The sequence below is a fragment of the Zeus faber genome, assembly GCF_960531495.2.
Source record: "Zeus faber genome assembly, chromosome: 2".
Lineage (NCBI taxonomy): Eukaryota > Metazoa > Chordata > Actinopteri > Zeiformes > Zeidae > Zeus > Zeus faber.
In genome coordinates, this window is record NC_137189.1 from 40486419 (window position 1) to 40513756 (window position 27338).

The 27338-nt window shown below is 46.3% G+C and overlaps 2 protein-coding genes across 5 annotated transcripts in view; both read right to left on the reverse strand.

Annotated features, from left to right (window-relative positions):
• Positions 1 to 789: 789 nt before the first annotated feature.
• Positions 790 to 12986, reverse strand: LOC307227424 (ras-related protein Rap-2a-like). The gene is made up of 2 exons (XM_079996734.1): positions 12658 to 12986; positions 790 to 2532 (listed from the first exon to the last, which is right to left on the reverse strand). The coding sequence occupies exons 1-2, from the start codon at positions 12969 to 12971 to the stop codon at positions 2295 to 2297; spliced, it is 552 nt and encodes a 183-aa protein (XP_079852860.1). The 5' UTR covers positions 12972 to 12986; the 3' UTR covers positions 790 to 2294.
• A 5410-nt stretch (positions 12987 to 18396) lies between these two features.
• Positions 18397 to 27338, reverse strand: part of mbnl2 (muscleblind-like splicing regulator 2) — a 68614-nt gene continuing 59672 nt past the window's right edge. For 2 of the 4 annotated variants that reach the window (XM_080024332.1, XM_080024333.1), the window contains exons 6-7: positions 26771 to 26921; positions 18397 to 19374 (exon numbers count right to left, since the gene is read on the reverse strand). In XM_080024332.1, coding sequence (XP_079880458.1) covers positions 19250 to 19374; positions 26771 to 26921 — 276 coding nt within the window. In that variant the 3' untranslated portion in view covers positions 18397 to 19249. Of the gene's footprint in view, positions 19375 to 22890; positions 22986 to 24154; positions 24191 to 26770; positions 26922 to 27338 lie in introns of all 4 variants that reach the window. The other 2 variants (XM_080024335.1, XM_080024334.1) reach the window with 2 other exon arrangements.

Consider the following 27338-nt stretch of genomic DNA (forward strand, 5'->3'; position numbering starts at 1 on the left):
GAATTTGAACAACTGCAATTGGTGTCAATACTGGACCCCATGTATTGCTGCCTGCAGCTATATTTATTATTAACATTATTATTATTATCCTTGTGGAAAAAAACAAGTGAATACCTGAACAATATAATCCACAAATGAAAATATTTACGGCAAACATGGTATGAGAATTTGTCAAAGAATTGAGATTGACATTCGCCCGACAGTCCCTGAACCTGAACTTGTTTGGATATAACCCCCCCCCCCCCCCGGTGTCTTCTTTTGAATGACTAACATTACCAGTTTGATCCACTAATGGACTCTAATGGAACTGGGAAAGTGAAACGTGCTTGTTTGATTTCCAGGACTTGAGTCACTTGAATTAGCAGCAGAGTGTTATTGGCACCAGTGGCAACAGCAGCAGCAAACTGGACAAAACATCATTAATCATCCAGACAAGGGACGGGATGACGCCAGATTAGTGATAATAATAATGCTGACCGACAAAGCTTTTCAAATTAAATAGAGATCATATGAAATATGTTATACATACAAAACACAGTATGATATTATTTTTTATTATGTTTCATCAAGTTTAAGGATAGGGACAACCCCTGGCCGTCTAATCAGCATCACACAGCCCGCCGGGTGTTCCCGAGATTGAGTACAGACTATCCTTTCTTTTCCATTTTGCCGAACCTCATTTAACAAGCAATATTATGAAAACGCACCTCAGAGGAAAAAAAACGTGGTTGAAAAGAATAAACGAGAATAACAATGAATCAAAGAAACTTGTGCGATAAAGATTTATTGTTGAAAATAAGTCTTTCTGACTTTTGAGTACTGATACATTGAATGAACAATAGAAAATTCTTGAGTTCTCGATGTTGACGGAATACATGAATACAGCAAGGCATCTTAGTTTGACTGTATTGTGATTATGACGTAAAGACGGGGGTTCCAGTCCATGTTGGTGATTGACTAATCGACAAATTCCATGTCTGTCTCTTTGGGTGAGTTTTTATTTTTATTTTTTATTTTTATTTTTTTTGTGTCAGTGTGACAGCACACCTTAGTTGGAACATGCACACTTCCTCAACAATCTGCGTTTCAATTCTTTTATTTTACCGATCGATAAACCTCCCTGTTCAGGCTGCAGTCAAGTTTAATGTATGGACATTCATTCATTGTTAGGCAAACCGAACGTGTAAAGTGAACTTTTACCACTGAGTTACTTTTAAAAACAAGTTTGTCTGAGTGAGCTGACCGCTTCTTGCCAAAGTGAGTTGAACACTTTTTTTTTCTCTCTGCTTGATTGGTCTTGCCTGGCAGAAGGTGCACCATCGAAATGTCCCAGCAAAAGGCCTCTTTTATTAGTTTCACCAGCGCGGACAGTCCAAAGCGAGCGCCTCCGAGCGGAAGAGCACTCCGCTGTCCCTGTCCTCTCTCTTAAAGTTTAGACGCATCCGACTTTGAGATCTTCTCGATCATTCTGCTTCCCACGGACATTTTGGCACCACGGGCTGCCCTTCGCACGTCCAGCCGTCGTCCTGCTCCTGCTACTGCATATTTGTATTTTGCCAGGAGGATCACGGCGGAAGGGCGGGTCCGAGAACCGGCCTTCGCTCACGTCCTCCACCCTTGGAGAGTACTTAAAGGGGAACACCACCCATTTTCACCTTTAACACATCCCCTCCGAGTTGATACAGTATAGTGGTTTGGAATTGGTTCTATTGGTCCATAGAACCAATTCTTAAACTTCTCTGTATGAGAACAGGGCAACGAGGTGATTTCGGAGGGCGGGATGTGATGTACCGCCGATGCACCCTTTGGCCGCGCCTCATCGCGATGAACGCAGAATTGAAGATGTAAGCGGGGGCTTGCTGCAGCCTTTCCAGGCAGGTGAGCTGCATCAGACACTAGCGCCGTGTCATTTACCACAGAAAATATAACCGTACGGCGTCATAAACAACCAAGACCTAATGTTTGACCGGGGGGCGCTCAACTAGGCTGTGACGGATATGCCCCGCCCTGATTTGGAGTTCCAACTTCTCTGGCCGTGACGTACAGTGTATTTTTCCGCCTACGCTGGCTGTGTATTTGGAGTTCTAACTTCCCCGGCTCAGTGGGGTTGCCCTGTTCTCAGATACTGAGAAGTGCACAAATCGGTTCTAGGGACCACTTAATAACTCTGGAGGTGTAGTATAGTTTCGGCCACGTTAATGCTGAAAATGGGTGGCATCCCCCTTTAACAGAGCAAGGACCGGATGGTTTTGATTGATTTGTACCACACGTCCTGACAAAACGTACAAAGCGAGCTACTGCAGGTTGCAGGCGGAGCAGCAGGCCTCGCTCCTGTCCGGCAGCGGGGAGAAGTCCATCTGCCGGACGATCTCGGTGAAGAGCTCGTCCACCATGGTCTTGCTCTTGGCCGAGGTCTCCATGAAGGGGCAGCCCCAGTCCTCGGCCAGGGCCTGCCCCTCGCTGGGCGACACCTCCCTCTCACCCTCCAGGTCCACCTTGTTGCCCACCAGCACGACCGGAACCTGCTGGTACCTGGGAGGGGAAGGGAGAGGAGGGAGGGAGGGAGAGAGAGGGGTATATGAGACAGAAAGAGGGGGAGAGGGGTATAAGGAGAGAGGGGTGAGAGAGGGAAAGCGAGACAAAGAGGGAAATGGACAGACAGTCAGACAGACAGACAGACAGACAGACAGACAGACAGACAGACAGACAGATAGATAGATAGATAGATAGATAGATAGATAGATAGATAGATAGATAGATAGATAGATAGATAGATAGATAGATAGATAGATAGATAGATGGATAGATGGATAGATAGATAGAAAGACAGACAGACAGACAGACAGACAGACAGAAGGAAAGGCACAGAGAGAAAAACTGGGACAGAGAACAGGGGAGTGAGAGGAGTGAAGAGGAAGGGAGGAAGATGTGGGAAGAGAAGCAAGAGGGAAGGGGGCGGGAGGAGGCGGGGTGGGGGACGGAAGGGTGGAGGGATGGAGGGAGAAAAGAGAGACGGGAAGTGAGAAGAGAGGACGATTTGAAGTGCGCGCACATCTTCTGAAACCTGCCGCCTTCCCTCCGGGTGCAGCTTTCGACAAACCTAAACTACACAGCTTCCCGCTACCTGGGGGGAGGGAGAGAACGGAGGGGGAGGGGGCAAGTCTAAAAACAGGTATAGTCACAAACGGCATTTATAACCCTACTCTTGACAAAATATTTAAATACTGTTTAACTGTTTAATACTCTATACATACAGTATATAAACACCTCACCTGGATCTAGGTGATTGGGTCAGGGTGGCTGCATACCTGTTGCTCGTTGGTTGGTCTAACAAGCAGCAGGTTAAAACCTCCATCCCCACACTCACTCAGGTAGAGGAGCCCGTGTCATGACACGTTTGAGCTGCTGCTGGCTAATTCCAACTGGCCGACTCTCAATAAACTGGCGTCTGCGACAACGTTTTCTGTGTCTCTGTGCTGGAGGGCCCTGAAAACTCCACCTGGCTGGCGCGTGGCAGGCAGAACTGACACAGCCACCTTTCCAACAAATCAGTTTGTCAATTTTCTGCCCTGCTAGACCCATCGCAGTCGTCGTGAGCTTCTTGAACTGCATGCTTGCACACAAGCCTAAGATTGCCATGAGCAAACTTAGAAGAGAAGCACAGTGCCGTTGGACTCTCTGGATAAATGAATCACGCTTCACCATCTGGAAGCCAGATGGACAAATGTGTGTTTGGCGGAGGCCAGGAGAACACTGCCTGCTGGAACGCATTGTGCCAACTGTAAAGTTTGGTGGTGGAGGAATAATGCTATGTGGCTGTTTTTCATGGTTTGGTCTATGCCAGCGAAGGGAAATCTTAATTCTACAGTACACAATGACATTCTAGAGAATTGTGCGCTTCCAACTTTGAGGCAACAGTTTGGGGAGGGCCCTTTTGTTTCAGCATGACAATGCCCCTGTGCACAAAGCGAGGTCCATAACGAAATGGATATTGACTTGGTGGAAGAACTTGAGTGGCTTGGACAGAGCCCAGGCCTGAACCCCATTCAACACCCATGGGATGAATCGGAATCGGAGCCAGGCCAGGCATCAGTGCCTGACCTCACTGATGCTGATCTTGTGTCTGAATGGGAGCAAATCCCTGCAGCCCTGTTCCAAAATCTGGAGGAAAGCCTTCCCAGAAGAGTGGAGCCTGTTATAGCAGCAAAGAGGGGACCAACTCCATGTTCATGTCCATGGGTTTGAAATGAAATGTTCAACAAACACATATGGGTCTAGTTCTAGAGAGGGAGAGAGAGAAAGAGAGGGAGAGAGAGGGAGATGGATCCACTGGGGAAATAACCATCAACCAAGACTGTGTCTCCTCTCAGTGGGTGGTCTTGGTTGTTCAGTACAGTACATTTACAGTATCGGTGCTAAAAGAGTCATTAACTTTGAAGAAAAAAACAGTTAGAAAAACCAAAATAAATTAATCATTCAGTCTCTGGATTGACTCGTCGTTCCGCCTCCTCTCTCTCGTTTTGCTGATCATTTAGCGCCGCATCGTGCAGTGCCATCTGCAGCGGCATGTGAGCATTTATGTTTAATGGCTCCCTCCCCAAAGCAGCGGTTGTTTAAGTGGCAGGCCAACCACTTTACATCTTCTTATCATCGTCATGCAAAACCTCCCATCATGCACCCCTGCACGGATCAAAAGCTTTCTCTGCCCCATGTGTTTCCAACCCCGCCCTCCGAGCATCGACAGAGCGAACTCGGTTCTGGAGAGAGTGATGGAAGAACTTATTGAATAATTTAAAAAGGGGGGGTGTTGGATTTGCCGCATTGTGACTTCTTCGAAAACTAACACAAAAATATAGATTTTTTTTTTTGGAGTAAAAAAAACATAAAATTACATTATTTTAAAATAATCTTTATGGTAAATGTAATAATAAATTCGATTTTAGTATGAATATATATTATTATATTAAAATACAATAATATACTCTAAAAATACAACATCTTCCAATATCTTTCTGCCACGATGAAAAGACAAGAGGATGTCAAGCCCTCCATGAGATATATTCCCACAACAGGTAATGGAACTCGATGCATCGTGGCCAAACAGCCCTGGCTATCAGTCTCCCCTAAGTGCATTCTGAGCATTCTGGTTATTGATCCGCTGGTGCTATTGAGAAATGGGCTCTTATCTGAAAATTAGGACGCCCGGCCACCGGCCGCCGCTCCCATCCTGGAGAAAAACTGAGGTATAAACAAACAGGCAAAGAGCCCTCTGGTTTTCTTAAAGGGACATACACGTCGTTTTTTTGTTGTTGTCTTTTCTTCTTCTATTTGCTTGTTTTTGCGAGTCCTGCTTTGATTTTTTTTTTTTTCTGTCTGTCGGTTTAATTGTCAAGTACTATCTGACAGAGTTTGTAGAGGTAGTGAAGTCCCCGCGTTGAAATCCATATGGACTAAACATGGGTGGAGTTGGCCTCCCGACACGATATGAGCACCAGAACCTCCCCTGTGCTACGGGAGAGTAGTCTCGGGCAGATATCACATAATTCGTTCTGATTGATAACATCTGTGATCTAATACCAGCCACTCTGTTCTGGGTCCCTGAACCCCATCCACCCACTAACTCGCCCACCCACCCACACGTCTAAACAAGCTTAAAGGAAAAACAGCGAATAACTGAATAATTGGAGGGACACCGCCCCCCCGGGGGAGGATTGCAAAAGGAAACCAAAAAAGAAGCTTGAAACGGCTGATCCTCGCGGAATGGAGACGGGCGTGGTTGAAGTCTACCTATACCTCAGTGTTTCCACTTGAGGTGCTGAGGATGGATGCCAGCACGCACACACGCACACACACACACACACACACACACACACACACACACACACACACACACACACACACACACACACACACACACACACACACACACACACACACACAACTAGCTGACCTCAGCGGGATGACCAGCTCCCACGGCTTGCAGGTCGGGAAGCTCTGGAGTCTGGAGGACGCCAAGTGAGAACGAGAAGGGGGGGAAAAAAAAAAAAAAGCACCACACAGACAAATGCAACCTGACAGCCTTGCGGGAGAAACTCTATATATAACTACAAAGACGTGAGGGGAAGCTCGCGTCTCTGGAGGGCGGCTTTGCACAGGGCCTGTTTGTTGCCACGTATCACACACTGCCAGACTCTCTACATCAAGTGGCTCAGGGCATCTGAAGCAGCTTCCATCAGTGGAGTTTGTTGAGCGCCATCATGGAACGCACAGGAACCATTTACGTTTAAACGACGGCTTCGCCGTCTTTCGAGCCTTATATACACGTCGGCCGCCCATCCATGACAACCGTCTTGCTGATCACTTTGCCACCGAGACACTCCCCACTCCGCTGCAGCTTCTCACTTAAATGCATCCGGTGGGGCAAAGTGTTTAAGGCTTGAAAAAACATGCAAAATTGCCCTTATACATATACATACATATATTGCATCTTATACACGCAAAGAAAATCCCAAACCGCGCATTTTATCAGGCTTTTCAGGGCTGTATTCACTATTTTGGCGACATCCCCGCTGATGTAAAGGGCGTGGTGGCTTAGGGCTTAGCACTGTGGTCTCTGGGCGTTCCTTGATATGTAGGATACTAGGATGGGTCAAATTTCCCCAAGGGGATTAACAAAGTGTATTGGATACAGAAATAAGAACAGGAAGCTAACGTAGCTTCCGACTGGCCACCTACATCACACTCCGGATGTACGATGTCTGACGAGCGATTGCAAGAAGTAGTTCCAAATGAAACGCGATATTTCTGATGCTACGCGTGGGTCTACAGCGCGGCTTTCCCGTTTTCAAAGAGGAGGTTAAAGGCTTAAACATTTGCCCCATTTGACCTCCATGAAAACAATTATACCCTCATACACACGCACACGCATGTTTACGATAGTTTATGAGTCGCAAAAGTATGGTATCCACATGTTCCACTTGGCCCGCGGCTACTACAGCCTGATTAACACAACCTGCTGTGCTAAATTGCTGCAGCACGGTTCAATTACACCCCTTTTCACAAGCTTCAAAATACCCCCCTGAACAGTGCACTGAACGTGCACGGACACAGGCAAGAACACACACACACACACACACACACACACACACACACACACACACACACACACACACACACACACACACACACACACACACATACACACACACACACACATTAATTACCAACAAGCAACCAGCCCACTACCAGGACAGAGCCCTCCAACCGCGCTACAGCTTCTCAGTTCTCATCTGTTCTCAATTAGTTTTACAGATGCAGCGCCTTGTATGTATGTACACACTGACGCATGCAGCGGCTGGAGTGTGTAGCGTCGCGCTGGAAAACCCTCCCGATCCCGTACGGCGCCTACGCGGCGTCGGGTCCCGGTCAAGCAGCCGTAGACGACGTTCCCAGAACGGTTTGTGTATAACGGGGGTGTATATCTGGGCCACGAGAAAAACAAGGAAAAAAAAGGAAGGAAACAGAAAAGATTTACCGCAGACTATCCCACCGAAAACACCCACCTGCACCCCAGATGGACCAGGCCTTCGGCGTGGACCTTCCCGTTTGGGGTTTTGCTGTGGACGTTATGGCTGTTTGTTCGTTTTTGCATATAAAAGCTTGTTTCGCCGCTTCATCCAAACCGGACCCGAGCGTCGGAGCCGCCGGTGGAGGATGGGGTACAGACTGTCGGCGTAAACCCCGCCTCATAATACGTATTTCTCTACAAATAATGTCAGGTCGGAGGCTTCGCAGAAGTTCACGCGATGACTTGAACTGGAGGTTCCGACGTGCTCAGGCCAAACTCAGCCCGTCACCCTCCTGCTCGGTATTCTCCGTTTTCTCATGGCAGAGGGACGTTAGAAGCCCGACATCAGGAAGCTGTTGTTTTAGATCTAACCCCAAGTGCCCCCTGGGATACGTAGTTTTGGTATCCGCCCTGTTCCGCCTCCTGCAATTAGACACAGCATCAGTGCAGCGTGAAAAGCAAGCCCGAGTGCTTTGAACGCATCGCCTTCCCCCTGGGTCAATAGAACCATAAAATTTTACACACAGGCGGGGAGATGATTTGATTACGAGAAGGGCCACACCCAGATGTTGTTTTTTTTACGGCCCCCGATTGATGTGGTGGCTATTATCTGGTGATTCCGTGAGGTACTGTAGTGCAAAATGGGCGCGTGCTGTGAACAAGGGAACCATGTGGATAACTGAACTAGATTACATAAACATTAAAGATTCTAAATATTAAACGCCTTTCAAGGAAGGTTTCATGTCACAGCGGTAAAAAAAATGTGAAGAGCACCCTCCGACCGTGTGAAAGTGAAGGAAACGGGGAGGGTTTGAGTTTTGATCGGATGACCCATAAAAAAAAAAAAAAACTACTCGCACGCTGTGGTCTCACATCTGTGGGTTCCACACGCCTAACTCGATAACACGACTTAGCAGAGTCTGCGTTTTTTTCCCTCGGGGACAAATCTACGGAAGGAATCCTCCCTATGTTAATAATCAAAACATGTTAAAATAATATCACCCTCAGTTATTGTCACCAGATGAAGCACTGGGAGCGTTGGACAACTTCAGCCGACATAGTTAACCTGACAACGGGTAAACCAAACCCCAAGATAAGTGATTTACTCTGTGGTTAAGACAATTTAAAAGTGCAGTATTTAGGCAGGAGTCGTCAACTGAGGATGGGTGTGTGTAGCCTGTTGGGATGTATTTGTTCACTTCTACTGTACAGTATGTCCAGCTGCCGGACAGGCCGCTGAAGGACGCTCATGGGCCTTGTAGGGTGTGTGAGCGGCAGGGCACCCTGTTATAGAAAACATGGCTCCGAGCACGGTTGGGTGGTGAAACGAAAGAAGATAGGACCTAAACACTAGGGTTTTATTTGAAAAACCAACATTTAGGTCTGTGATCATACTTTCAATTACCATGGGTTCAGCGGAATGAGCCACAGCTCTTTCCACTAAAACGGGGGTTTTGACTTCATAAGCGGATGATCATGCAGCAACTGGAACCTCCACTGTACGACTTAACCGCCGCCCTTGTTTTCCCATGATGCCTTTGGGTCTGTACGGCTTTTCTAATGGAGGCCGCTGATGACTTCTTGGCTTCCAACCCAATTCAATCCCATTAGAGCCGCTCACAGTGTGGTGCTGGGTTTGTGGATGCTGGCTCAGCAAAACTTCCTGACCTCCCAAAGACAAAACTAATGGAGACCAGAAGCTGCTGCTTTCATTAAGGATGGACTCCAGGTGTGTGCGCGGGGATTTCCGCTGTTTGCTAAAATACAATACTGTTGGGGCAAAATGGAATATTACATAAGTGACAGCATGTCTTTAGAATTTGGGGTTAAATGAGATCTAACACCCAATGATGACCGAGGAGAACTGCTGTTTGCCTTTTTAGTGCATGTGCCTTTAGAAAAGTAGGTAGCTCCACGATGGACACTGTTATTTTACACAAGGGGAATTTTAATGCCTGCCCGCTTCGTGTGCAGCGGCTCTTTCATTGTTTACTCCAGGGAACTGCTGATCATGCAGGGCATGCCGGCCGAATTTACCCAAGGAAATACGGAAGCAGTAACGGGGTACGATTTACACCTTATCTCCCTTCCATCCTCATGGGCAATGTGAGATCTCTTGCGAATAAGATGGAGGAGCTTAAGGCACTGACTAGGAGTCAGAGGGAATATAGTGTGAATGCAGCTGTACGAGTTTTACCGAGACGTGGCTGCAGGACATTATTCTCGACACCAACAGCACCGTGGAGGAGTTCCAGAGGGTAGATTGCGTGCTAATGTGAAGGACGCTTACACCTCCACGCCCCTGCCTCCCCTGGCGCACAACTGACCACAAACCCGGTCCACCTCAAGCCCGTGTGTGAGCATCTTGTCGAGCAGCTTCCAGTAACCACCAGGACTGTGAGGAAATGGTGGCAGGAGGTTGATGAGGCTCTGCAGGACTGTTTTGAGACAATGGGCTGGGGGTTTCTCATTGGGAACTTGAGACATTGAGAACTTCTGTGTGGAGAACACTGCACCCTCTGAGAGAGTGCAGTGTTTTCCCAACAACAAACCTCGGATTACTAGTGACCTAGAGGCCCTTGTCAAGGCCCAACCACCAGAAACAGCAAACCCCACCTGCTCCGGTGTGCCCAGCAGTACAGCTCAGGTGCAAAGAGAGCTGGGGAAACTTCACACCAGGAAGGCCGAGGGCCCTGACGTGAGCCCCAGAGGGCTCAAATCCTCTGCAGTTCCTCTTCAGCCTCAGCCTCAGTATAGACAGGGTTCCATTGCTGTGCAGAACATCAGGCCTCGCCCCAGTACCCAAGAGGGGCAATCCAGTGTCTTTAATGACCACAGACTAGTAGCCTTGACATCACACATCATGAAAACCCTGGAACAACTGGTGCTAGCACACTTGAGAGCCTTGGTGGAGAAATCCCAAGATCCCCTGCAGTTTCTATAAAAGGCAAATTTTGACAATTTTGATAAGGCTGGCAGCACTGGGGTAGCCATGTTTCTTTATCTCTCAATTACCTTTAACACCATAGAATCCTTACAGCTCGCGGACCAACTTCTGAAGATGCAGGTTGACTGTTCCTGGATTACAGACTATCTGACCAGGCTACAGTTTATACTCTTACAGGGATGTGTACCAGACTTGTTGGTGAGTGGCGGTGCCGCCCCCCAGGGAACAGTTCTGGTGCTCTTCCTCTTCATTCTGTACACCCCTGACTTCAGACACAACACGACACTTGTCACTTGCAGAAGTTCTTAGCTTGTTAAAAAGCTGGTTCTGTCCTTAGTGTCTGTGGATGAGGTGGCTCACAGGAGGATGAGGGCCACACTCCTGGCCATCATGGACAATCCTTTCCATACATGACACTGTGGCAGAGCAGAGAGGCTTCCTCAGTAATGCTTGGAGCACTTAGTAGACTGTACAACTCCTCTGGCTGGCTTGACCAGGGTGATCTGAGTCAGACAAGTAGGTGTTTAAAAAAAAAAAAAAAGGCCTTTTGCAATGAGTGTCTAATGTTACAACCATTTGTCATTCATCACCTATGTATTAGGTTCATTTTTACACTGATTGTGTAATTCCACATTTTGCAGAAAATTCTTAGGTTTATTGCATATTGCTTTTTCTATTTTGATTGATTAATAACTTTATTTCCTATCTTGGATGTGAGCTGCTGTGACACTGCAATTTCCCTCCGGGAATGGATGAGCATCTATCTAACTAAAGGGTTTCTGCTTTGGGAGTAATGAGCTCTGTCAGACTCAACTGGCCAAGATTAGGACTCCGGCCCTCTCTCAGTTCCCATCTAAATTTAAGCACGGAACATCACTATCATCTCCGGGAATACTCTTATTGCACGGTAATGTATCTCTCTCTCCTCTATGGGCGACAGTCCCAATGGGAAATAACTCTCTTCTTATTCCACTGTCTCGGCCATGGTTTGAGAGATTATCTCAGTGGATTTGTTGAGTAATGTTCTGATCAAAGCTGCCTATGGGGCCCAGATGTGTGACACCAAAGCGACCAAAACCAGGGAAGAGAGTTCATGCGGGTTTGATGAATGACAGGTGAGCCACAGCCGGGATCCGATGAATAACATACGAGCCGGATTCACAAAAGGACAACATCTTCTCTGTTCCGTGAGAAGATGTTGTCCTTTTGTGAATCCGGCAAGAGGACAAAGAGGGAGAGAGGGAGAGAGAGAGAGAGAGTGCGGTGTGTTTTTGAGGGAAAGGGTGGGGTAGGATGAGAAACTCCCCAGATGTCGGCTAATCTCTCTGACATTGAGGTTTGGGTTCGATTGTACAGCCAACGCACATACCGTAGTCATGCACTAGCACACTCAACCGCACCACGTGTTTATAGAGACAAGTAAGTTAATATCACAGAGATGTGCTCAATAAGTAGGTTAGTAAACAGTTTGGCCTTACATATATATATATATATATTTGTTTTGACATTATTTGTATTACTTTCTTATGAATAGTTTATAGTATTATTACTTTTTCATGAATATTTTGTACTATTTAATTTGTAGTATTTCTTATTAATATCTTTTATATCATTGTATTCGTTTTTTTTTTATTAGTTTTTAATAACATTTTTTGACTATATGTATATAGATATATTACTTTATTAATATTTTAATGTTATAACTTTTTCATTGTTATTTTCACTAATATAATTTTATTATCTTTACAATTTCATTTATACAATTTTATTACTATTGTGTATGTATTGTATATATATTCTTTTATTAATATGTCATTATTATTTTGTATTATTCTTTATATATATATATATACACACACACACACACATATAGATACACACATACATACAGTTTATAGATATAGTGTGTGTGTGTATATATATATATATATATATATATAAATTATTATTATTATTTTTTTTTTTACAATGTTCTTGCTCTATGAACAAGAATTCCACAGTCAGCGATATCTGCTCCCATGCTTCTTTGTTGTTCTAGTGACAATAAAAAATCCTCCTGCGCCTTCAACCAACTCGGCGTCCACGTTGCATCCTCGCATTGTGCGCCAAGGCCAACCAGGACGAACCCGGGTGCCCCCCTCACCTCTTGACCCGGATGATCTGGTCCCTCATGGGCTTGATGTCCTGGAAGCTCTGCTGGTTCACCAGGCTGTAGACCAGGATGAAGCCCTGGCCGTTCCGGATGTACAGGTCCCGCATGGAGGCGAACTGCTCCGTGCCCGCCGTGTCCAGGATCTCCAGCACGGAGGGCGACGAGTCCACCTCGATCTCCTTGCGGTAGAAGTCCTCGATGGTCGGGTCGTACTTCTCGATGAAGGTCCCGGTGACGAACTGCACGGTGAGGGCGGACTTGCCCACGCCGCCGCTCCCCAGCACCACCACCTTGTACTCACGCATGGTCGGGTCGGGCTAAAATCATGGTCGGGTCGGGCTAAATCCAGCCCCTCTCCGCGGTCCCTGCAGAAATGGCACGGCAGGCTGACAAGCCCATTGCGTCCGTAATGCAATAGATAAATGCATGCGCGCCACAAAAACAATCGCTACATGGCACACGGTCTCCTTTTTTAATTTTTTTTACGCGCTACACTGCATTTTTTTTGGGGGGGTGGGTGGGGGGTGGTGGTGTCCCCCGGTAAGAATGTGCAAGCCAAATAAAGGCAATAATGCAGCTGCAGCAGCATCCAACCCCTGTGGAGTCTGGGCGCCACACGGCAGATGCTGCCGCAAGTAGAGCCGCTTAAAGGCTCCGCAGCCCCAAATAAGACGAGCAGGGGCGGCCCTAGCGTCGTTGGAGCCCTCGGGAGGATAGCCCCCCCCCCCTCTCTCTATGCTCAGACGTGTCAAAAAACCAAAGTATTGAGGAAAGAAAAAAAAAAAAGCAAAAAGCATCAAGGGAAATGGGATTTTAAAAACGTATTGCATACGACCGCCTTTCATTATGTTGTTGTGTCAACATCATTACGTTGTTGATTCGGGATAACGGTCGTTTGTTTGTGCAATTACTGTGCAATATATTGTAATAAGACTCTAATAAGTCAGACTCGAGCCACCCAAGGGTCCTATACCACTGCGTACATATTCATCACGTACAGGTTTATCCAATTAGATTCATATTTAACATTTATTGCATCCTCAGTGCCACTTAGCCCCTGGCAGACTAAAAAAAAAAATATAGTTATCTTTATCTGGTGCATAGAGGACATTTTGTATATTGTGTACAACACTGGCATTATTTCTTATGCTACTCGTCTGTCTGCAATACAATGCACCTACTATATGAAAAAGTACTTGGCCATAATAACAGTTTTTGATTCTTCTGATAAAACTCCGATTTTTTCCAGTCTTATCTTAACAGGAGAAGATGATAAGAGAAATTTCAGATTGAGCATCCTCATCATCAGTGATTAACGCTGCAATATTGTGCACAATGACATAATTACAACTTATTTTCATGAAGATAGAGCACTGTGAAAACGATTAGGCTATTGATTATCGACCGGTACGAAGAGTTACCTGTTAAGTTCTGTAGAGATGGGATGTAAGGGTGTTAATTCCGTGATGTAACCCAGGGTTTCCCCAAGCCAGGGTCTGCGACCCCCTGTCGAGGTCCTCGAAGGAATTGCAGGGGTCCACAGCAAAATTGTCTCTCTAATACAGTATAGACTATACTGAACCTCAAATATGATGGATTTTCTGTTTATGCTTTTCGTCAGCAAGGTTTAAGTGCGATGTTGAAACCAGATGAAGATGTATTACAAGCAAATAAAGGTTTTTAATGGAAAGGATGTAACCAGTCAATAAAGGTCCACAAGTGAAAAAGATTCCTTTGATTTTTCTTTATTTCTTTCTGTCAATAGATTTTACACTATCTTGCTGGAACCAAAGAAACATTTGACTATATAAACATAAACAGCACAAAATATATGCAAAAAAGAACACATTTAAAATTATTACATTGAAACTATAAATCCAAAGAGGTTCTTGTTTGTCGATTTTAATTTCAGTTTTTTTGTATGGTTTTTTTTTTTTTGTTTTTTTTTGTTTTTTTTTTTTTACATTGTTGGTAGGTTACACAGTCTGCATCCTTGATGGCACAAGCAGTCACAATCAACAACCTGCGGCCCTCTGTGTAGCCCCCTCTCCTGGCTAAAGCTGTCAACGACAAGGTTGGGTATCCGAAAACAGGACACATTTTTCCACTGTAAGGCAATGGGACAAATAGATCTCCGTGCTGACTTGGGAATCCAGGGCCCTTGACCAAGAAGGAAACCTAATGGCCACCCACCGTCTTTTTGGCCTTATATCGAGAACCTTAAACAAAAACGTAAAGAAAAAGGAAACAAAAAGAAACCCAGAGTATTTTGGATGTCTGAAATTAAACCGAGAAGTCAGTTGAGTAGAGAGAGACCAGTTGTACAGTCTTTTTTTCGTTTAAAATATATATTTTTTTTTTATAAGAGCTCTTAAAAACATAAAACCTTAAGCAACGATGGACTCAAGATAAGGCAAAGTGTTTTGGATAAGCTGAGTCTACTTAGTTGACCGACCGCTCAGAAAGTGCTTCCATCGTTTTCCCTCTCTCTTTGTTTTTGTTTTTGAACCGTCATTCAGTCAACATCGATACATTTCCAAAATAAAAAAATAAAAATAAAAAACCCGTTACAAAAAAACAAAAAAAACAACCAAAACTCAGTTTGAAGAGGATCACCCGTACACAAGGGGCGTCGGGGCCTCGAAAATGAGAACATCTTGCGTGAAGACCTGTTTGCTGTTCTTCCTATTGTTTTTCGATTAGAACCAGAAACATTCAGTGACTTATCGTTCGGTTAAAAAAAAAAAAAAAAAAATTTTTCATTCTCAGGCAAAGACACTCGATTTTAATTTACCGATAGTAACTGGCTGTGACCGACTAACGCTAAGACTGCGCCGCCATTGTGTGATAAAACTCTTTAAAAACGCTCGACCAAACTGGGGAACAAACAAAACAAAAACCAAGATGACATCTTTCAACAATATGAAAAGTGCAATCCTTAACTCTAGTGATGCATAAGTTACACCTCAAATAAAACGTCTGAGTGAGGAACCGCGGGGGGTCCGTTGTCGGGAAAGTGGGGTGAGGCTGTAAATCTCATTAATTTATAGATGATTTAGTTCCGATATATATATATTTATATATATAATCTATGTAACATTGATAACTTCATATCTAGTAAAGTGTTACAGTCACAGCTCTATAGAGGCTGTTATTCGCTAATGAAAGTATTAGGTCATTGTCATAATCTTAAGGAAGGATACGAAAAGTTCCTCGTCTCCTTTACAATCTAACTCGTGTTCAGTGTTCTAAGAAAAAAACAAAAAAAACAAACAAAAAATAAAATAAAATAATAATAATAAAAAATAAACAAGGAATCAACTTAATGTCATTTACAAAATAACCGAACTTTAGTAGTTGCAACGTTAGGGTTGCCACGGCAACAACTTAATATTGTTAAGAAATACTAGTATACTAGAGTGAAAAGTACATCTTTTTTGAACATTTTCGTCTCTTTTTTTTTTCATGTTTTTTTTTTTTTTTTTTTCTTTTTTGGTAAAATGTCACCTATACAATAAACTCCCCCCCCCCCCGACATCACGAGCGTTCCTCTAGCTGTGCTCGTCGCTGCGACACTGTGATCCGATTCATCGAGAAGGCAATACGGACCCAGCAAGTTCTGTCGGTGGATTTCACTTCTTGAAGACCTTTCTGACTCCCCCGCCCCCGCCCCACCTCGCAGAACGCAGCGCAGCTCAATAAATTACATTCATCTCAAAATAGAATAGTTTACAACATTGTAGTTTTTTGTTTTTTTTGTTTGTTTGTTTTTTTTTTTCCCTCTGACTAAAAGTTTCGACTGAGAAGAACATAAGATAAATTACAAACAAAACAGGAGCTCTCGCCGCCTACCACGCTCGGAACCTACGGCTTTGCCTTTTAGCGCGGCCGCTAGAAGGGAAGCAAGGGGGCGAGGGCTGGTTCGTTACTCTTCTTCCAGGATGTGGATTGTCCGTGTGAAAAATATAAATAAAAATAAAAAACACAAGTGGGATAACCGAAAATAAGATTGTTGTACCGTCATAGATTATAGGGGTGGTTTTTGCAGATGGGGGTTTAAACTAAATCAGGATTAAGATAATCCTACTCATATGAATCCAGGATTTAAAGAAAAAAAAAAAGCCTTTCTGAGACGTTTCTTCATTTAAGATGAATTGGTTCCCGACCAGGAGGTCCTGGACTAAGGTGATGGAGGACTAGTCAGACACAGCCTCCGCCCGGAGGCCGCGCCCGTTCGTCCAAACGATGAACCTCTGGTCAGGTTTAATTTGAGATCTGGACCTGGATTACCTCTGATCTTCGTTCCGGAAATCACAATTTTTCAAACCCCCGGATTCGGGCAAATCTGAGACTGTTTGACGCCACGACGGAGAAGAGGCCGTTTCAGTTAGTCCAGATTAAAACGTGCGATTCAGCCTCAGATCAGGCCTAATCTGTGTCCGCCAAACCATCCCGTGGTGTCCTCAATAAGTTGACTCAATAAAACGAGGGGCTGCGAGGGGGGGGGGCGATCCTGGTGATCCTCTGCCAAAGAAGAGGATCGGGGGGCGGCATGAAATATGCGTCGGCACGCTTCACTCAGTTTAAAAAGAAAAGAAGCGGAGTTTAAAAAGATGAGGCGGCGGCGGCGGCGGCGGAGAGCCCATACATACCTCGATAGTACGTACAACACAAGATTTTTTTAAATAACTTCGAATACATTTCTAGAACCGTGAAATATAAACTCTCAAAATAAGAGACACTTGACATACATTACGCGGTTTACGATACATTTTTTTTTTCGTTACACCCCCCCCCCCCCAACTTAATTTCTCACTCACATTCTTTGTGTAAACTACTGAAACCCATAAGTATAAGAAAACAAATGGTACACGATGAAATAGTCACCAAACATTCTACAAAGCTATTCTGATTTGTCGTCTTTTTTTTTTCTCAGTTTGTTTGTCTTCTTTTTTTTTTCTTTTCTTCTTCTTCTTCTTCTTCTTCTCCCCCCCCCCTCCCCCAAGCCGGAGCGGTCTCCAGGGGCGTGGTCCGGATGGCGGAGCGCAAGACGTGACTCCTCCCGTTTCCCCCCGCTCCTTCCGTTCTCCGTGTGGCGTCGTCGTCGTCGTGTTTTTGTGACCTCAGGGCGGTACGCTCTGAACGCGTGAGGGTTAATGAGCAAATATTCCTTTTTTTTTTTTTTTTTTTTTTTTAGGCACTTCTACAGTATGATGGAACGGGGTTATCGGTGATGGGTTGGACCAAAACAACCGGCGGTCACAGATAGCCCCTCCCTCCCCCTCCGCTCCAAAGTTCAAGTCGTCTTTTCGCTCGACGAGTGTCGTCGTATGCACCGTGTTTTTATTTATTTTTTTGTTTTGTTTGTTTTGTTTTTTTCCGTGTGTATCATTTTTTTTTTGTCTTAGCACTTAAGTCTCCTGACGTCCCAGCAGGCCTTGCTCTGTGACCCCCCCCCCCCCCAACCCTCTGTTCCTGCCAGGTCTGGAAAGAGGCCCCGCCCCCCGCCCCCCGGAAGTCCAGTCTGCCCGGCAGACCTTTGGGCCCGACGTGCAAAGTCAAAGACAGAGGCATGGTACGTCTGGAACTACCCCACAAGCTTCCTCCAGCCCTTGGCACAGACACGGGGCCTTCAGGCCGGTTTGGTTGCCACGGCCGCCGCCGAGCGCCTTCTCTCCAGCGCTGCGGGGCCCCCCCCCTCTCCCGCCCACCTCTCCGAAGCAACCTAAATCCCGACCGAACGCAGCCGATTGGTCCCGCCGCCCGCCAGCAAAACAGACGCGCCAAATCAGATTCGCTTTTTCGAGCGACGCAGGAGGGATGGAGGAGAACAAACGAGACAAAAAAAAAAAATTTTTTTTTTAAAAGCCAACGACACGGCGCTTTAAGAGGGCGACGGTCGATTCGAGCCGTTGTTCGTCCGCCGCTCGGAGGTTTTGTCAGGCGACAGGATGTCGGCGGGGAGTTTCAGGGAGGGAACCTTCAGCGTGGCGACTCCGGGCGGTGGCTTGAGGAGCGGAGCGGAGGGGCGTAATGGTTTGTATCCGTACAAGGACGGAACATTCAGATTCACCGCTAAAAACCCGTTCATTTCTCTTAAAAAAATAAAAATAAAATAAAAAGCGCTCGGGTGTGTTGGTTGACATCGCGCTAATTTCTCGCAATTTTTTCTTTCTTTTTTTTTTTTAAACCGTGCCCTCCTGATCTAACACTTTCCTAGTGTAAAGTCAAATCAATCATCGACCACCTTTAAAAAAAAAAAAAAAAAAAAGAAAACAAGAAAAACAAAAGAGAAATATTGTCGTCGAGGTTTTTTAAAAGAGGTGTGAGAGGAGGAGGAGGGGGACCCCACGGTACTTTGAGAGAATAATCGTTTAAAATGGCCTCGTCGTCGCTGTAATGTGTCGTCACCTTTTTAGACTGTACATAAAGAGTATTTTTGTGTTGTTTTTTTTGTCCATGTTAATAATGTTCTTTTCTAGCAATACATATATTTTTTGTAATATATTTATATATTTTCATCTATGTGTATGGTACACCCGCACTCCAGTTCTCATGGTTTTTACTCGTGGTGTTAGACTCCTTAGCATGCAGGTTGCTGGACCTCTACGGGAGAGATCAGGTAGTATTTACACAGGGGCTGTTTTGGGATTTCTTGCGCAGCAACGTGACACTCCACTCCCTTCCAGACGCCTACTTCAGAATGATCTGCAGGAGAGAGACAGACGGGCGTTTGGAGAAAGGAGAGCGGGAGAAAAAGGGTGAGACCGCACGTTAGGCAGACATCTTGGGTTCAGTCCGAAAAAAGGTGAAACTTTTGCCGGGGTTCTCTGCTGATGCCGCGTCCGGTCGCGCGGAACCTGCGCGGCCGTGGTTCGGAATATCCCGAAGAGACCTCATCGGATGAAAACGGGGGCTCCCGCGACGGGCAGAACCTGCGTGACAACAACGACAACAACGTGCACTGCGGGCCCCGGGTCGAGGTGGTGACGTGAAACGGAGCTTCTTCTTCTATCGCTTGGGTGAGGCTGAAATGGGCGGGGCTGCTCATAACCACAGGGCTGTGTTTGCAGCGCGATAAACAGATTACGTTTTCCTGCGACACACCGGAGTTCGTCCGGATGACGTTAAAGAACCCCCACCCGCCTCATCTCCTCCGAGATAATAACAAACGCCGACGGTTGATCGCGCCAAACGGTGTTTGGCCAGGGGTCTGGTGAGCCGCGCCCACACACCCACGTCGTCTCTTTTCAGAAGCAAAAGAGACCCGTCCAGTACGGTATATAGGAGAGATAGACAGAGAGCAAGAGAGACGCAGAGAGGTAGAGAGAGAGAGAGAGAGAGAGAGAGAATGAGACAAACAGGAAGGCAGAGAGACGTGTAGCCTCTGCGGGAGGTAAGACAGACATGAGAGCTGCTGGCTGCCACCAACATGTCGCCACGGGCAACAAGCCGCCGAACGGAACAAAGCAGCGTGGTGCCTGTTAGCGGCCAATGGCAGCAAAGGACAGAAGCCACTGTTCACACATCACAGAGGGTCAAGAGGGATTTGCATGATGCGTGTGTGTGGGCTGGACAGGGAGCAGCGCCATGTTGTGAGATACAGATCCGGGTTTAAAAACAAAAGAAATAAATACGACCCCTCGGTGTTTACAAATGCATTTTTTTTTTTTTTTTTATCGTTCGGTCCGGTTGAATTGACCTCAATAGATCAGATGTTACGGAAGAAGAGTTCATTCTAATTGAGCCACCAACGCCAGTTCTCCCAATTAATTTGCCTATTATGTGGACTCCTTCAGCGTGGATGAAGCCTCTGGTAGCTTGAGACTGTTTTACAGATACTGTGTCCCTCAGATCCGGTGCATGTTTCCTGTGACAGTGTGACATATGTGCAACGAAATGCAGCTCTGATGCTAGCTGGTTAAACCGCACGACACGTGCCGGCGCCACGACTGTGTGTAGCTGCTGCGGCGACGATCGACACATACTTACTAATAATTGGACGATTGACGAAGCTTGTTATAATATTACGATTTAGATGTTGATTTCGATTGTGAGAATTGGTTTGTATGGTTTTTTTTTTAACCTAATTTCCATCAATGACAACTGGAAAACTATGACCACAGCTGTATGTAGAGCGATGGAGGCGGTGCATCTGCGCTGTGCTCGCTCGTTCTAACAGTAGAGGGCAGTGCAGTTTCACAATCTTCCCGGGAGGAACCATGACGTCAGCATGGAGGCTAACGCTGTTAGCCTTGTTTGTACGGCCCGGGACAGGGAAGAGTATGATTGGTCTGTTTTTTTTTTTTTTGTACTTCCTGTAGTGGGACCACGCTGGCAGAGCGGGCCACAGACTTCATAATTAAACACGGTGTGACATCGTTGACCGCCGCCATTACTGAAAGGAGAGATGTGGGAGAAATCCTTTGTATGGTGGTGGTAAACCAAAACAGAGGCTGTGACGGAGACGGGCAACATTCAAGAATTTGAGGTTTGGTCTCAAAGCAGCCAGGACTACGAGCACGGAGGGGCTGGGCAAGAGTCTGAAAAAGTGCTGGTGAATGACGCCAACCAGCTAGCATCGGGGCAGACTCCATTGAGAATAGAATGGCGTGCATTGTCCCCGATAGCTGCGAGACACTCACGTTCTTTTGGCCGGAGAGCATGTTCGCGAGGCGACCGAGATGGCCGCACCAAATGCTGGTCACGTTGAAAATAACAGGCAAGGCGAAATGTGCATTCCACCCGGAAACAAGACGGGGCGGGGTTCCCGCTGAAATGAGGACTCTGTGGTCTGACACAGTGCAGCTGGTCATTCAAGGTGTCTACTGCATCGTCGCAGGAAGAGACGGAAAGACAGAAGGAAAGAGAGAGACACGTGCAAGAGAAGAGGGGAGGGAGGGAGGGTGTAAAGGAGGAATGGACAGAGGCAACAGAGAGGCGGAGGAACAGAATGTGATCAAGAGAGGGAGTGAGCGCTGACGTCACCTCTTCTCTGGCTCCCTGTCCCACATGCATTTTTAAAGAGCAGGCCTGCACCCTGCTGCTACCGCTGCCGCATGCCAATTACAGGAAGAGACGGTGACTCACAGGAAGTGCACACACCGGCGGCCCACGAGGGCCAATAAAGCGCCGCGTGTGTACGGTTGGTGCCTTTCGTCGAAGATGAAAGGCACCAACCGCCAATTTCACCGAGCCAGTTTCACATTAGGGGGGGAAAGTGGAACCTTCTGCCACCGTACGGTAAAGAGGGCATCACAGGTTAAGGGGGCAAATCACTTCCAAATGCACTTACAAAACGGGGGAGAAGAGGACCCGCAAATGACGGGACTGTCGAGAGCTGAAAATGTTCCCTGGCGGACACACGTCAGGGCCGTGTTGCTCCGTGCTTCACTCCTCCTTCTACGCAGAGCCGGGAGATAAACGACTTCCTGTAATTTCCTGGTTATGAAAACGGGGGCACAAATGCGTCACTCTGGCATTCAAGCCCGGCCTCCCTTCTCCTTCCCTGGCTAAGGGGGCCATTTTTAGAGACCGGGTTTGCGGCTCGTTTTTCACGTGCGCGCGCCTTCGCCCCGATCTAGAAACCCGAGGGATTGATTGGGCTGGAAACCGGCCAGAGGGTACGCGCCAGGCAAGATGCAACATGGCGCCGGTGAAAATTTCGGGAACTGGCGAGGCTTCCTGTTATAACTGTGATGTTTAATTGTGGATCTGTGTGTGTGTGTGTGTGTGTGTGTGGGAAAGTGTGTGTTTGCGTAGCACGTGAATGACACGGATGACGGCCCCTACTGCGGATGAAGTGGGCATATTCAACAACGATGAGAAAAGTTTGGAGGAACACAGAGAGGGAAAAAACAAAACAAAAAAACAAACAAAAAAAAAAAAAAACACAGAACGTGCAAAAACAGACAAAATAAAGTCAACAGGAAGAAGTGCAACACAACACAACCACTACTTTGCAGATGTGGGAGCCCTGAAGAAGCGCTTTGCCGGATGGGAGGGAATACTTTGTCAAAGAAAGAGAAGAGGGCCGACTCCAGCTTCTCCCCGCCATCCACCGCATGGCTACCCTGGGAAGGCACCCAACCACCAGTGGGTCTTTTTTGGGGGTTATTGCGCCCCCCCACTCCCTCTCTCTCTCTCCCTCTCTCTCCACTTTTAAAGGCGGCGCTTATTCAGAGCTCCAGGGACTGATGAAAGAAAGCTGTAAAAGGAGCAAACCTGATTGCCTGGTGCTGTTGTTGCGTAGGAGACACTTGTGGCAGGAGCTGTTGCTGCAGAGACAGTAGCAGGCGTAGCACTGTACATCATTGGGACTATTTTTTTTTTTTTGTTTGGTTGGAGGTGAGAGGAGGATGGGGGGGTGGGGGTGGAGGGGTGGAGGGGAGAAGGAAGGAGGAGTGGAAGCAAAGGACAGGTAGGTGGAGGGTTATGGCAACCATGGCAACAGTTATGGTATGTGTGTGTGTGTGTGTGTGTGTGTGGGTGTGTGTGTGTGTGCGTGCGTGCGTGCGTGCGTGTGGAGGGAGGGGTCGTGTTTTTTTGTTGTTGATGATGATGATGATGATGATGATGATGTCATTTGTTAATAATAAGTATTACAGAGAGCCAACAAGCCATCGTTAGGGCCACACCGGCAGATGGCATGCAACCGTTCACAATGCAAAGCATGGAGGACGCACAGAATGAAAGGAAAGGAAGAAAGAAAAAGAGTGAGAAGAACAAACAAACAAAGAAAAAAACAAAAAAAACAAAAAAAACAAAAAAAAAAGAGAGAAGCCGATTACATCACAAGTAAGGAAATTTAGACCGAACATCAGTTTGCTGTTTTTTCTTTTTTTCCCCACCAGAGAAAATTGGGATAATAATGCAAAATGATAATCTTAAGAAATACACGTTGTTTTTTATTTGCTTTTTTTTTTGCAGCAGCAGCAGGAATTACAACCTGGAACTAACTCATCTGACTGCCTTCTCATCTAAAGTTGAACCCTTCAACGTAGATAAGTGACCTTTGTAACCTTGTAAAACTCACTGGACACAATAAAATCCCCACAAACGGTCCCAACAATCAAATCCACGAGAGACTCCGGTACTTTCCTAGTCATTTCTCTGGGAAAACGATTTAAATTTCCTGATCACCGCAGGACAGCAGAAAGGACAATATCTGGTCTGAAGTTTAAGACAAAAGATACATTGAGGAATGTGGACGAGCATTTCAAAAACATTTGAACCCTCGTCAGCCTCGGCGTTTGTAACTCCGCCTCGGACGGCCGCACAGGTCGGCCGACTCAATTAGGGAGAAGGTATTTACGAGGATGGAGATTCTCAATGTAAGGAGGCGGGGGGGGGGGGGGGGGCCTTTCTGTGCTACCTGTGAGGGCCGGGTGTGCCCCACCCCCCCACCACCACGCCCGCCCCACCCCCACCCCCACCCCATTCTACATCAAGAGTGTGTGAGAGAACACGGGGGAAGGTCGGGACCTACCAAGGCTGCTAGCAGGAGTCATGCACAAGACTGACCCTGTGAGGCCATGCAGTGAAGACAGACATAGAGAGAGAGACAGAGAGAGAGAGAGAGAGAGAGAGAGAGAGAGAGAGAGAGAGAGAGATGGGTTAATTGAGAGGGAGGAGAAAAAAAAAAAAGGTTAGACAGGACTAAAAACAAAAGTAGCCCTCAAAAATACAAACATGCCCAGTGGACGGGATTTGCGAGCTACAGTACGTGTTGAGTGCAGATATGCTGGGTGGGTAGGAGGGCGCGGGTACGGTGCAAGCAGAGGGATGTGTCCGGGACGGCGCACTACGTGCCACGCGTTCACACCGTCATCGGTGCCGTGCTTTTAGGATGTGAGGAAAAACACTGATGTCTTCTCGGACGTATCACATCGAAACACTGCATACACACTGCATAGAAAGTGATCCCCGCGCTGTGCCCTCACAACGCATGCTTTTTGTTTGAGACAGACTAAACACTAATTTGACATCCTAAATCAATATTAGTATGCCATTCCGGACACATCAACAGTAAAAATTTGAATGTTTTTACATACAGTTGCAGCCAAATAAACAATAATCGAGCCGGAGGGCTCAGGTTGTTCAGAAGGTTTTGCTTTGGAGCTGGTTTGACAGGCTTCTTAATTAGCTTATTCAAAAAATGATGCTACACCAATATCCCCATTGTCAATAATTTGCGTCTTCATTTTTCTTTTAATTTTGGGGGCCTGGCAAGCCAAAATTTCGTCTTTCTTTTTTTTTCCCTATTCCCATATGTAAAAACATTATTGCAATGGTTGCAACTGTATTGCGCCACAAAGCCAGAAAGCAGTACAGTAACTGCAGGTGTACCAAAAGTGAGAAGGTATCTTGGGCAGTGTGTCGTTTACGGCCAGTTAGTAGTTTGCTTCGGCCTGATGATATACTGTAGAGCTCAACAGTTAAACACACATCCATAGTTTCTGTTTTTTGGAATTGGAAGGGTCGTGTGCATTTTTGTTCACGGTTTTTTGAGTGCACGTAGCAGCCACACACGTTATATTGGAGTGAGTTCCAGAATCAGAGGGGGACGTACAGTATATAGGCTCATGAAATATTAGATTAGAGTCTAGGTGATTCCAAACAGCAGACCTGCCATTTTAACAGCTTTGGTTTCCAAACCTACTCGCAGCACACAAGGTGAGGCTTAACCGCAGTTGGGACGGTTTAGACGGCGGCAGGAAAAACATTTTTTGACTTGGTATTCGACAAGTCGCGCCAAACCGCGCCCGTCTGGTCCTCCGAGCTGGTAAAACAAACACTGAGAACATTTTGTATTTTAAATAGGAATTTGACCCAGGGCCGCATCCCACGCAGACAGACCGGGGAGGAGGAGTGGGGGAGTTAGAGGAGGTGCTAGCGAGGCCACCGGGCATGAAACACCACAGCGAGGCCGAGTGGGAGCGGCGGAGTCACGGTCGTAGCCAGATAGGCACCCCGTGACTCAGCGCGGCCGGAGGCTAACGCATTAGCTGCAGTTAACTCATTTAGTAGCGAACCCGAGGGCCCCCGATGCTAAAGCTAAGTAAGCTCAACGGCACGGAATGGACCAGATCACTCAGCGGCGGGAGAGCAGTAATGAGGCACAGGGCGGCAGGGGAACAGACCTCAACTGATTTGTGCGAATGTAAATTTGAAATAGTGGTTTTCTATTTATTTCAACGTGAAATCTATCAGAAGAGATTATGTTTTGGACGGAAGGTGTTGAGATGAGATTCTCTTAAAAAAAAAAAAGGGGGGGGGGATTGTACTTTTCCTTTTTTATTTTTCATATCTATTTATTTTATTTTTTTCCCACGAGTTGAAACCGAATAGTCATTTGAAATGCCTCTTTTTTGCGTACAACCTGTCTCCTTCTGCAACTTTTTATCCCTGGGCGTGAGCACAGGCAGAACCAGGTATCTCTTGTTTTGGTTGCCATATGAGCCCAACGCTGCCTTTGTTACATGCCTGATCAAATTTGTTACTCTACTACGCCCCCGCCAACCGGCCGCAGTCACCTGCTTATAAAGGAAGAGGCCTGAGATTTAAGGGAGGCTGTGCTGGATGGCTGTAATGTTCTCCATTAGGTTAATAGTGACCAAGAAATCCTCCTGAACGGAACATGAATAAAATTCATCACCATTTGAGGGTATTATGGCAGGGGTGGGAGCACTCCTGAGATAGACTAATGGTTATTGTTAATCTCGAGTGGTTGACGGTAAGCAAACCATGAGAAAAAAAAGCCAAATTCCCTCAACATTTTCCAGAAAACGTGCGTTTCCGATGGTGTGTTTAAATGTCTCGTTCAAATCGTTAAAACGCAATCGGTGGAAAATGAACGCTGCGGCCCTAAAATACAACAAGTCAGGAACCGAACAACGACTTTTTATTTTTATTTTTTTAAACGGCCTCTCGCCAACACCTTGATTCGGATGTTTTAAGGGACTTACTGGGAGAGATTTCGGTTGATGTTACTGTGGGATATTGGTTCGGATTAGTCCACCCCTGAATATGTGTGTGCGTTTGTGTGAAGACTCTGTACATGCCCTGGGTTCCGTCCTTGCCGTGTACGCGGTGCGTCCCTTACCTGTGGGAAAGAAAGTGGGCTGTTGGAGCTGTGCGTTGGCCAGGACCTGCTGGTAGTGCAAAACACTGGGGTTGAACAGGGAATTGGCCCCGTTGCTCTTTTCCAGCGTCGGTCTCTTTGGTAGGGGTTGGAGGATGCCGTGGGGGAACGCCTGGCGAGAGACGCACCACATCGGGCATTAAGACAGCGAGGGGGGTCTGGGTCGTAAACAAACATAGGATACCTAATAACAAGATATTGTTTGGCTAAGCACAGCACAACAAGGTACAAAAGGAAATGACAAACTTAATAAGTGTAACTATCACAAAGGATGATGGAGTACTACAATCTAGCCAGAAAATCAAACATTTCATGTACTGTATGAAAATAGTGTGATATCTGGAATTAATTTAGCATTACTGTTTGGCTATTCAGTACATCAATGCATAGTACACTAGAGTTTGTAATTGGCACAGGTAACTATCATCGCTATGAAACTGACTGATTTGACTTAATACTTGTTTAACTGGGTTTCACAAGAAAACAAAGGAGCCAACTTAAAATTTTTGTGAGTGGCTACAGTACAATT

Excerpts from the sequence above, each read along its gene's own strand:
- LOC307227424 (XM_079996734.1), bottom strand. The coding sequence starts at position 12,971 with ATGCGTGAGTACAAGGTGGTGGTGCTGGGGAGCGGCGGCGTGGGCAAG. Across the intron at positions 2,533-12,657 it reads CAGATCATCCGGGTCAAGAG|GTACCAGCAGGTTCCGGTCG; the intron begins GTGAGGGGGGCA and ends TTCCCCTCCCAG.